Below are 12,741 nucleotides of genomic sequence, written 5' to 3'. Positions count from 1 at the left end.
ACATTGAGAAAGGTCAATAAATGTTTGCATTCTCATCCTGCCTTACCAGGGTAGAATTCCCTGGCTCCAGACCCCAGTATCATATGACTTATGGATAATGTGCTGGTTTTAGAGGTGAGGAGTGGGGACTGGTGTTCTGTTCTTAGCAGTGGTTTTTCTGCTCAGAGTAGGAGGGAGGTTGAGGGAGAACATCTGATTTCCACAGCCTATAGGAGGGAAATGCCCTTTGGGTTCTATCTCTAACTCAAAATCACTGAAGTGGTTGAGGGCAAGAGTTGATCTGGGCATTAGGCTTAGACCTCAGTCATGGTAAGAAGAACGTTTTCCCGCTGCCAAAAAGTTTGCCCAAAGCCTCCTTCATGTCTCTGTTCCTCAAACTGTAGATGAATGGGTTCAGCATGGGGATAATCACCACATAGAGGACAGCAGCCCTACTTTCCCTCTCTGAGGAGTGAGTTGATGGGGGAAGTAAGTACACACCCATAAGAGATCCGTAGAAGAGCAGAACCACCGTGAGATGAGAACCACAGGTGGAGAAGGCCTTCCAACACCCTCCGGGAGAAGAGATGCCGAACACAGCCCAGGAAATTCGGACATAGGAGAAGATGATCAGCATGAGAGGAACAGTGAGGAACAGCAAACCCATGGAGATGATCACCAGCTCGTTAATGCGGGTGTCAGAGCAGGCAAGCTTCAGCAGAGCACTGGGATCGCAGTAGAAGTGGGGGATGGCCGTCTGGGCACAGAAAGCCACACGGGTCAGCAACAGTGTGTGCATCAGAGCGGGACAGTTGGTCAGCACCCAGCACATACCCAGCATTAGTGCACAGAGTCGAGGACTCATAGCTGTGCTATAATGGAGTGGCTGGCAGATGGCTATGTAGCGGTCATACGCCATCACGGCCAGGAGGCAGTTGTCAAGGCCACCAAACATAAGGAGGAAATATAGCTGTGCAAGGCACCCAGAATAGGAGATGGTCTGACTCTGCATATGAATGTTGGCCAGCATTTTGGGGATTGAGGCAGAAGTGAAACAGGCATCAGTTAACGATAGATTGGCCAGAAAGAAGTACATAGGAGTATGGAGACGTGGGTCAGAACTGATGGCCAGGATGATGAGCAGGTTCCCCACCACAGTGACCAGGTACATGCCCAGGAAGAGGCCAAATAGAAGAGGCTGTTCTTCTATCCGCTCAGAGAGTCCTAAAAGGAGGAAGTCTGAAACAGCAGTTTGGTTCACTAGGCTTGGTTTTCCCATCCCTTGTAGTCCTTGTTATCTGTGCAGATAAAACCTTTCCATGTGACAATATTTAATTATCAATATATTTAACAATTAAATGTTTAAAATATACTAATAATTAAATATTTAATTATATGTGTATGTATTCTGTAAATTGTCAGTTTCCAGGATTATAGATTTTATATGTATATTTGTATGGCCAGAACTATACCATAAAATAAAGGAGAGTAAATGGTCCTTGCCAATGAGAATCTCTGGATCTCATTAAAGATGTAAGAAAATACCCACAAGACATTCAGAGAACATTTAAGATACTATCCAATTATGCATTTTCAGGTAAATGGATGGAGTTGGAGAGTGTCATGCTAAGCAAAGTAAGCCGATCCCCCCCAAACCAAAGGCCAAATGTTCTCTCTGATAAGTGGATGCTGATCCATAATGGGGGGTGGGCATGGGGAAAAATGAAGGCATTTTGATTAGCAAAGGGGAGGGAGGAGAAGGGAGGGGACATGGGGCAGGAAAGATGATGGAATGAGAGGGACATCATTACCCTAGGTACATATATGGCTACATATATGGTGCTACGCTACATCGTGTACAACCAGAGAAATGAAAAGTTGTGCTGCAATTGTGTACAATGAATCAAAATGCATTCTGCTGTCACATATACCTAATTATATAAATAAATAAAGATAGTATCCATTCCAATAAAATTGTGCTTTCTATGCTATAACAGGGTCCGGGGACTAAAAGATCAGTTTGATCAGAGAAGTCAGCGTTACGTATTTGGAGGAGATGAGAATTGAGGACGGCCTCGTGGGCAAAACTAGAAAAGAAATTTATGATTTCTTTAAATTCTAAAAATTTATGAATTTTTTTTCTTATTAAAGAGAAGATATATGATCTCCATCACTACCGTTCCCTCTCCCAACACACAGGCACATACACATAGGCCCACGCACATGGGCACACACATATACTTTAAAGTCTTCTCTGTGGGACTGAAAAGGAAAAGACACCCTCCTCTCCACTTGCCTCCCACTCCCTAGAAGATGACCTCATCCATTCAGACCAGGTCTGAACTATTCCCCATCTGGGAGCACAGGACACAAGGGCTGAGGGCAGGGGGGCTTTGCCATATCCCACATTCCGTTGACTGCTGGGATGTTCCTTTCACAAGAGGGACAGGGATTCTTACTCTTTCACGGCTCTCCTTTATCTATGTCTTCTTCTCTTCTGTCATCTATTCTGGGAGCTGATATTTTAGAATACCTGTGCCTACACCCCTGCACTTGAACTGCATCTCTCTGATATTTATTATTTATCAGATAGAGGCAAGGTGAAAAATATTGGACCTTGGCATTCTTGAATTAAAATGGATGGAGTTGGAGAATATCATGCTAAGCAAAGTAGCCTCTCTGTTCTGCCCTCCTAGGATTCAGAGCAAGCTGGCATAAAAGGCCATCTCATGTTGGCCTCACAGAATTTGAGTTCTGTTTGTTTCTGTGGTTCATAGAGAGGCTTCTGATCTTAGGCAGACTCAGATTACATAACCCAGAAACTTGTGCCTGATCATTTGGCTAGTAAAGAGGTGTGTGTGTGTGTGTGTGTGTGTGTGTGTGTGTGTGTGTGTGTTAACCTTCCAGATCCTCACCTGTTAGAGTAAGAATCAATTTTAGGCATCTTTAAATTCTCTCCTTTAGATGGAAAATTCTCACTGAGGAACTTTCTGAGACCTTTCTGACTCCGAGTCAGGAAAGCTGGGGCTCCACTCAGTCCAGCATTCATTAGGAGCACCTGGACGGTGACTCACTATCAGCTTCCCAGTCTTTAGAAGACAGGACTGTTTCTTAGGGTTATAAAGGCTCTAGGTACACCATGTCCCAAAGTGCTCATTAGAGCCAACCCCAGTGTCACTGTGAAAGTTGTGCTCCAGCCAGCTCTGGCTGGGTCCTGGGGGATCTGGGGCATCTCTTTCCCAAGGGTTAACCTCTTAGATGTGGGTCTGGGGAGTGAGATTCTCTTGCTGCACTGTAGTGCACTTCAGCCTAACCAGCAAGTCTCCTGGGAACTCCCACCTGTGCACTGGACAATTTAGTTCCTGTCCTGTGCCCTAGGTAAAACTGGGTTGAAGAAGAGATGGAGGGCATAAGCTATAATATGACCATTTATGATTTCCTTACACAGAGCAATTCTGTGACAAAGTATCCTCCAGAAAAAACCCACAAGTCTCAAATGAGACAGTCTACATAAAGCACATTAGCCATAATGCCACTTAGAGCATATAAATCGCCTCCTATCTCCCATGTACTTACTAATACTGACTAGTTCTTGGATACTGTCAGTACATGGTCAGAAGTAACATAAGCAGCTCAGGATGATGGAATTGTTATTATTTCTATTTTACAAAAACCGATGCCCAGTGAGGATAATCAATCACCTGATCAAAGCCATAAGACTATTATATGGAAGAAGTGAACCTCCTACTTGTATCTGCATGACTCCAGATACCATTCTCTTAACCCCTATGCTTTATTCCAGTATTATTGTTAGTTTATTAGGATCATGCTTGAATCATTAACAGTTTCATCAAACTTTTTTTTTTTTGGTACTGAGAATTGAACCCAGGAGCCCACTGAGCTACATCCCCAGTCCTTTTAAATTTTTATTTAGAGACAGGATCTCACTACGTTGCCAAGGATCTCATTAAGTCTCTGAGGCTGGTCTTGAACTTGTGATCCTCCTGCTTCAGGCTCTTGAGTCACTGGGATTACAGTTGTGCGCCACTGTACCTGCCAATAACCAACTGTTTTTAAACTCGAATTTCTTTCCTTACTAGGAAGAACATTTGTTTTATCTGTTTGTTTGTTTTTAATGGTGGTGGGATTGAATCCAAGGTCTCATACATGCTAGGCAAGTGCTCTACTCCTGAAGCCTGTTTCATCTGATTTGAATGAAGCAATTATTCCTGAAATAGTCCTGTTAATATATTTGCCCTTTTCCCTAGTGAAGTGTTCACACCTTTTTAAATGGATATTAAAGACAATAAAATAAAATTTTTATTTTTTTTCTGTCCTAGTCATTCCATTATGTCTAAAATGTTTTAAAATTATTTTGTAGTCAAAGTTGACAGATACTTTACATTGTAATTTTTCCCCATTATCTCCATATTTAAAATCCTTTCCATTCATAATCATGGCAATTCCACTTAGCTATTTCCTATAAGTTTTAACTATTATATTCAAATCTTTAATTTACTTGCAATTTATATTATAGTAGGAAAAAAGAATCTATCTGTACTTAAATACTTTTTAGTAGTCACCTGTATCTGTTCCATTTTTAGTAACGTATGCATTCTCCATTTGTTAGTTAGACCTAAATACCTGTAGGTAGTTTTTCCACCATCCTGGGGAAGCCCACTGCATAGGAGCAAGGTTCTGAAAGTCAACGCCTTGAGGAAATTCTATGAGGTCAAGGTGGAAGCTGTATGGTCCACCAAAACTTTGAACCTGGCTTATAGAAATTCCAGACCCTCACTTTCACTGCCCATGTAGTCAAGCAAGTCACTAAGTCCAGGCCAGTTACTAAGGGAAGGAAATTAAGCACTATCACTCCATGGGAAGGCTAGCAAACTAGTTTTGACCATCTTCAGTGTACCACAGCTTGTACTCTCGCCACAAAGTATTTACATATAACCCAAGACTCACTTCTTCCCAAGAGTCTCGGAATTTCATCCCATTGTAACATCGACTCAATATCCAAGATCCTGGTGACATCTAAATGAGGTTCAGGAGAAAATAAGTTTCCCTCTAATGCAGTTCCCTGTGTCCTCTTCCTCTTAATTGGAATTTGTAAGAATATAAGATTCCTGTACACCCCATGCATATACCAACGAAAAGGTGATAGAGATGCGGGATGACTGCCATAGATATCCCTGATTCTTGGGGTGAGGACAGGAAGTGTTTAACTCTGCTTCGTTCCACTCTCACTGTGGCTGACAGTCCACTGATGAATAAACAGTCATCTCCCTCTTTATGGTTTTGCTTTCCACAGTTTCCGATACATGAGGTCAATTATAGTTCAAAAAAATGAAATTTTAAATTATGCATGTGAGTAGCATAATAAAATCTCTAGTCACTCACTCTTCCTGCCTGGGATGTAAGTTGTCCCTGTGTCCACCATATCCATACCACATGATGCTGCCTCGTAAAATGTGTCACCACACCTGGCTCATCCTGTTCTTGTTTGTTTGTGTGTTTGTTTTTCTTTCAATGTTTAAAGAATCCATCAATGAAATCATCTGTATCTTGATATTACCATTACCATGTTGGGAAGCTTTGATAGTTAATGCCCATTTAAAACTTTTTAAATTAACAATAAGAATTGTAGATATTGATAGGAAACCATGGGATACTTTGAGGCATGTATAATTATGTAATGTTCATATCAGGGCAAGCAGATCTACCTTCTCAAGCATTTACCTGAATTAACCAAAAGAGAAGGAAAACCCTTCCTGACACATAAAAATATGGTGGTGAAGTTATTAACTTCCCCCCCTACATTTTGTTTTATTATTATTATTAATTTAATTGTGCATATTTATGGGTCATAGTGGAATAATTCAAAAATATGTATAAAATATCTAATAGTCAAATTAGGGTAGCTAGCATTTCCACCTCCTTAAACATTAAAAAATGGTCTTTGATTATCAAGTAAAATTATACACATGCATTTTTATACATGTGTATTGATCAAATCAGGGTTTTGTTGAGGGTTTTTATCATAAAGATATGTTGATTTTATCAAATGCTTTACCTGAATCTACTTTGATGACCTTATGGTTTTTGTCCTTCATTGCTGGGAGCCATTAGCCAAGTAGGTATGACAATTTCCTTGCCAGCGTACCCCATGTTGCTTAGTGGAAGGACTCGTGGAAATAGGACATTTTGCAGTGACATTGCATGTAGGTGACTTTGCTCAAGGACCAGGGCGGATAGGGTGTTCCCGGTTTAGGATAATCGGGTTTAGGGCGTTCCAGGTTTAAGATTATTCCTGCTGGGAATAGGGCGTATCCTGCTGCCTGAGTTCCCCTTGAGTTCTCACGGGATTCAGACAGTATATTTTGGGAGACAGATGCCCAGTGGAGGTGAATTTGGGAGAGAACGTGGATTTGGGCAGAGAACGTGGATTTCCCCAGAACGTGTTTGTATACGGCTGGTGTGAGTTCGGGAATAAAGAGTTGCTGTTTGAATCTACAAGCTGTGTGGTGGCTCGTGATTTTGTGCCCAGCCAGACTGCGGCATATGTGTCCAGAAATTTGACCATTTCTTCCAGAATTTTCAATTTTGTGGCATATTTTTTTTCATTGTGGTAACTAATCACCCTTTGTATTTCTGTGGTATCAGTTTTAATGTCCTTTTTCACCTTCAGTTTTATTTATTTAATCGTCTCTCTTTTTCTTATGGATTAGTCGAACTAAAGGTTAGTCAATTTCATTTATTTTCTTGAAAAATGAGCTCTTTTGTTTATCTTTTTTATTGCCTTTTTAGCCTAAATCTCATGTATTTCCTTTCTGATCTTTGTTATTATTTTCCTTCTACTAATTTTGGATTTGGATTGTTATTGTTTTTCTATTTCCTTGAGTTGCATCAATAGACTGTTTATTTGAAGTCTGTTTATTTATTTATTGTGATGTAGGCACTTGTTGATATAAAATTCCCAGTTAGTATTGCTTTTGCAGCATCCCATAGGTTTTGGTATGTGTGTTTCCTTTTTTAATTTTTCCAAAAAAACTTTAAATTTACATTTTGATCTCTCCATTGACCTGTTGTTCATTCAAGAGGATTTTGTTCTATATGTGTTTTACAATTTGTAGAGGTTCTTGTTGCTAATATCTAATTTTAGTACATTGTGGTCATAGAAACTACATGACATAATTTTTACATTTTTAAAATTTATTGATACTTGTTTTATGGCCTATCATCTGGCCTATCCTGTAGAACATTCCATGTCTTAATATATATTCTGACACTGTTGGATGAAATGTTCTGCAAATGTCTGTTAGGTCCATTTGGTCTATAGGGAAGAATAATTTCAATATTTCTTTGTTAAGTTTTTATCTGGATGATCTGTCTATTACTGAAAGCAGTATGTTGAAATGCTTAATTATTATTTTATTGAATTATATCTCTTCTTTTATATCTAATAATGTTAGCTTTATATAATTGAGTGCTTTAGTATTGGGTGCATATATATTTACAATTGTTATATCCTTTCATTGAAATTGATTCCTTTATCATTATATAGAGAACTTGTTTGTCTTTTCATATGATTTCAACTTCAAGTCTGTTTTATCTAAATATAGGCACTCCTGTTTTCTTTTGGTTTCAACCCATATATTTTCTCACCCTTTCACTTACAGTCTCTGTGTGTTTTTACTAATTGACTATCCTGTAGGCAGAATTTTATTTGTTATTATTTTAAAAATCCATTCAACCAGACTAAATCTTTTAAGTGAGGATTTTAATGTACTTACATCAAGGTTATTGTTGATAGGTAAGAAGTTACGACTGTCATTTTGGTAAATTTTTATGGCTGTTTTTATATCTCCTTTTTTTCCTTTTCTCCTATCTTATTATTCATCTTTGTGTATGGTTGTTTTCTGTATTTATAGAGTTTGAATCTCTTCTCTTTTTCCTTTGTGTACTTACCCTAACTGTTACCAGGGTAAATTTCATACTTTTTTCATGTTTCTATGATGTTTACTATCTTCCTTTCATTTCCAGATGTAGGAATATCTTAGGCATTTTTTTTCTTTTTGGTAAGGTCAATCTGGTAGTCTGGTAGTGATAAATTTCCTCAGTTGTTGCTTGTTATGGAAATCTCTATTTCTTTATCATTTCTGTAGGATATAGGCTATGAGGTTGGGTTTTGGGGTTTTGTTTTTTAATTTGAGGACTTTGAATATGTCAACCCATTATCTTCTGGCCTGTGAAGTTTTTTGCTGAGAAATCTGCTGTTAGTATAATTGAGATTTTTTTTATAAGTGACTATGGAATTTTCTCTTCTTACATAATTTTAACAGATTGATTATAATATGCTCTGCAGCAAACCTTTTTGGCTGAATACAACTGGGATCCTTGCACTGTCTGGATTTGTATGCATATCTCTTTTAAGTCTTGGGAATTTTACAGCTATTATTTTGTGAAGTGGTTTTCTATGATTTCCCCTTCTGTTTACCTTCTGGAACATGGGTAATATAAAAAGTTGTCATTTACACTTCTCAGAAGAGGATATACAATCAATCAACAAATATATGAAAAAAATGTTCATCATGTCTAGCAACCAGAGAAATGCAAATCAAAACTACTCTAAGATATGATCTCATTCCAGTAAGAATGGCAGCTATTATGAAGACAAACAACAATAAGTGTTGGCAAGGATGGGGGGGAAAAGGTACACTCATCATTGCTGGTGGGACTGCAAATTGGTGCAGCCAATATGGAAAGCAGTATGGAGATTCCTTGGAAATCTGGGAATGGAACCACCATTTGACCCAGCTATCCCTCTCCTCAGACTATACCCAAAGGACTTAAAAACAGCATACAACAGGGACACAGCCACATCAATGTTTATAGCAGCACAATTCAAATAGCTAAACTGTGGAGCCAACCTAGATGACTTTCAGTGGATGAATGGATAAAAAAAATGTGGCATATATACACAATGGAATTTTACTCAGCATTAAAAGAGAATAAAATCATGGCATTTGCAGGTAAATGGATGGTGTTGGAGAAGATAATGAATGCTAAGTGAAGTTAGTCAACCCCAAACAAACAAATGCCAAATATTTTCTCTGATATAAGGAGGCTGGCTCATAGTGGGGTAGGGAGGGGGAGCATGGGAGGACTAGATGAATTCTAGATAGGTAAGAGGGGTGAGAGGGAAAGGGAGGGGGCAGGAGATTAGCAAGGACGGTAGAATATGATAGACATCATTATCCACGGTACATGTATGAAGACCCAAATTGGGTGTAAACATATTTTATATACAAACAGAGATATGAAAAATTGTGATATGTATGTGTAATAAGAACTGTTATGCAAAAAAAAAACGCCAAACAAAGTACATGTATAAAGGCATGAATTGGCGTGATCATACTCTATATACAAAGATATGAAAAATTTTACTCTATATGTGTAATAAGAATTGTAATGCATTCCACTGTTGTGTATTTAAAAAAATAAAATCAATAAAACTAAAAAAAAAAGAAAAGAAAAAAGTTGTCATTTAAATGGTGTCCCATAAGCCTTGTAGAATTTCTTTATTCTGTTTTATTTCTCTTCCAATTATTTCCCTTTTTATCTGTCTGAGTTATTTCAAAATGCCTTCCAGAAAGTTCAGAAATTCTGCTTGATTTTTGTCTATTGTTGAGGCTTTGAACTATGCTTTTCTTTGATTTATTGAGTTCTTCATCTCCAGAATACATTCTTGGTTCTTTTTCACTATCTTTATATCTTTGCTGAGTTTCTCATTCATATAATGAGACGTGCCCATTCATATAATGAGTTGTGTCCCTAATTTTATTGAATTGTCTGTTTGCCTTTTCTTTTTTTATTAAATTATTTATTTATTCTAATTTGTTATACACGATGGCAGAATGCAATTCATTTCATATTACACATATAGAGCACAACTTTTCAAGTCACTGATTGAACACAAAGTATTTTTACACCATTCATGTCTTCATACATGTACTTAGGGTATTGATGTCTAACTCATTCCACCATCATTCCTACCCCCTTACTTAGGGTATTGATGTCTAACTCATTCCACCATCATTCCTACCCCCTTACTCCTTCTCTTCCCTTCCATCCACTTTGCTCTATCTAAAGTTCCTCCATTCCTCCCATGCTCCCCACATAACCATTATGAATCAGCATCTTCATATCAAAGAAAACTTTGGCCTTTGGTTTTTTGAGATTGGCTTACTTCACTTAGCATGATATTCTCCAACTCCATCCATTTACTTGCAAATGCTATGATTTTATTCTCTTTTAATGCTGAGTAATGTTCCATTGTGTAGATATACCAAAGTTTCCTTATCCATTCATCTACTGAAGGGCATCTGTGTTGGTCCACAATTTGGCTATGTAAATTGTGCTGCTATAAACATTAATGTGGCTGTGTCCCTGTAGTATGCTATTTTTAAGTCCTTTGGGTATAGACAGAGGAGTGGGATAGCTGGGTCAAATGGTGGTTCCATTCCAAGTTTTCCAAGGAATCTCCATACTGCTTTCCATATTGGCTGCACCAATTTGCAGTCCCACCAGCAATGCATGAGTGTTGTTTGCCTTTTCTTTGATCATGTTGAATTTCCTTCAAGCTTGTAATTTGAGTGCTTTTCCATTCAATTTATTTATTTCCTTTTTGGGTTATGGTGCTAGATGGTTTTTGTGTTATTGGCAACATGTTTTATTACCATGTTTTTCATTCTTCTTGTGTTACTACACTGATATTTGTGCTTCTGGTGGTCAGTATCTTTACCAATTTTATAGGCTGCCTTTCACATTTAAAGATTCTCTGCTGACAATGTGTCCTAGGATGTCAATTGAGTATGCTATATTGTCTTTGATTCTTAACCAAAAGCTCCATTCTTGTGCCCAATGCCAATTTAATAATGAGGACATGGTTTTGAGAAAAAGGAAAAAGTTGTTTTATGGCTTTGCTAGCAAAAGAGAAACACAGGAGACTCCTGTCCCAGAGGCTGTGATTCTACCCATCAGGAAGAACAGGGGGCTTTTAAAGGAGCTATTTAAAGGCTACATTCTAGGTGTGCCCTGACAGTGTGCCCAGGGCACTTTGATGGTGTGTGAGGATTCACTTGTTAATTTGTCACTTTTTAGATCCTCTGGCAGACATATCCTTACTGTGGAGCACAGATAACTCAAGGTAATCTTGTTCCTCACCCCCAGGTTAGGGAGGGGGAGAGGGAGAAGAGGAAAAGAAAAACTTGTCCCTTTTAAAATGAGATTCAGAGCTATATTCAAAAGAAGTGGACACTATTACAATTCCAGATGTAAAGAATAGTATAGTCCTCATGTAGCTTTTTCAGCCATAATCAACATTAGCAATGCCTACAGTTGTCTTCAGCCATAGGAGTTTGTAGGATGACATCACTAACTGGGATGTACTATCTTAGATGTGTGCTTGTTTCTGGGTAGAGCACACACAGCTCTGAGTGTGGGGCATCCCTCAGTTTCTAAGGAGCACATTAGAGCGGGGCCACTGTGGTGGACTTACAAGGGTGAGACCTGCCTAACAGAACAACAGAGAAAAGGTACCCAGGAGTTTCTGAGAGCCACTAGGAGTGGGCCCATTCTGGAAGAACTGGGCAGGTATGGTGCTGTGCTTCCAGAAATGGGTACAGGGCACTTATCAGTGTCTAAGGACCATGAGGGGCCTAGGCCTACTCAAATAAAAAATAGGCCCAAATCTTCACCATGTTGGCTTAGGAATCAAAATCCTCAACAAGACCCCTAAAGCTCAAAAAGTAAAATCAAGAATCAATAAATGGGATGGTATAAAACTAAAAAGCTTCTCCACAGCAAAGGAAAAAATCAAGAATGTGAAGAGAGAGCATACAGAATAGGAGAAAAATTTCGCCACCTGCACCTCAGATTGGGCATTAATCTCCAGGATATATAAAGAACTCAAAAAACTTAACAACAAGAACAAAACAAAACAAAAGCAAAAAAACACAAAATATCCAATCCAATAAATGGGCAAAAAACTGAACAGGCACTTCACAGAAGAAATACAATTGGTCAACAAATATATGAAAAAATATTCAACACCTCTAGCAATTACAGACATGCAAATTAAAACCATACCGAGAGTCAATCTCACTCCAGTCGCAATGGCAATTGTCAAGAATATAAATAACAATAAATGTTGGTGAGGATGTGGTGGAAAGGTACACTCATACATTGCTGGTGGGACTGCAAATTGATGCAACCACTCTTGGAAACAGTATGGAGATTCCTCGAAAACTTGGGATGAAACCACTGTTTGACCCAGTTATCCCACTCCTCGGTTTATACTCAAAGGACCTAAAATCAGCATACTACAGCGATACAGCCACATAAATATTTATTGCCGTTCAATTCACAGTAGCAAAGCTATGGAACCAACCTGGGTGCCCTTCAACAGATGAATGGATAAAGAAAATGTAGGGGAACTGTGACCACCCACAGAACAGGACAAGTGGCCCGCGGAGGGGCAGAGCTGCCAACCAGGCCTGCAAGGTAGGCGGACCTGCGACCCACCGGCAGAACAGGCACAGCGGCCTGCTGAGGGGCAGAACCGCCCCCTCCCCCCGCGCCTGCAAGGTAGACGGAACTGTGAGCACCCACAGAACAGGCCCAGCGGCCTGCTGAGGGGCAGAGCCGCCACCCCCCCCGGCGCCTGCAAGGTAGGCACGAACTGCTGACCCACCAGAC

The 12,741-nt window shown here is 39.2% G+C and overlaps 1 protein-coding gene across 1 annotated transcript; it reads right to left on the bottom strand.

Moving 5' to 3' along the window:
- Nucleotides 1-303: 303 nt before the first annotated feature.
- Nucleotides 304-1,318, bottom strand: LOC107152204 (olfactory receptor 1N2). The gene has a single exon (XM_015497737.2). It carries the CDS (start codon nt 1,256-1,258, stop codon nt 305-307), a length of 954 nt encoding a protein of 317 aa, XP_015353223.1. The 5' UTR covers nt 1,259-1,318; the 3' UTR covers nt 304.
- Nucleotides 1,319-12,741: the final 11,423 nt, after the last annotated feature.

The sequence above is a fragment of the Marmota marmota genome, unplaced genomic scaffold, assembly GCF_001458135.2.
Source record: "Marmota marmota marmota unplaced genomic scaffold, marMar, whole genome shotgun sequence".
NCBI lineage: Eukaryota > Metazoa > Chordata > Mammalia > Rodentia > Sciuridae > Marmota > Marmota marmota.
This window is presented reverse-complemented; position numbering and strand designations above follow the sequence as displayed.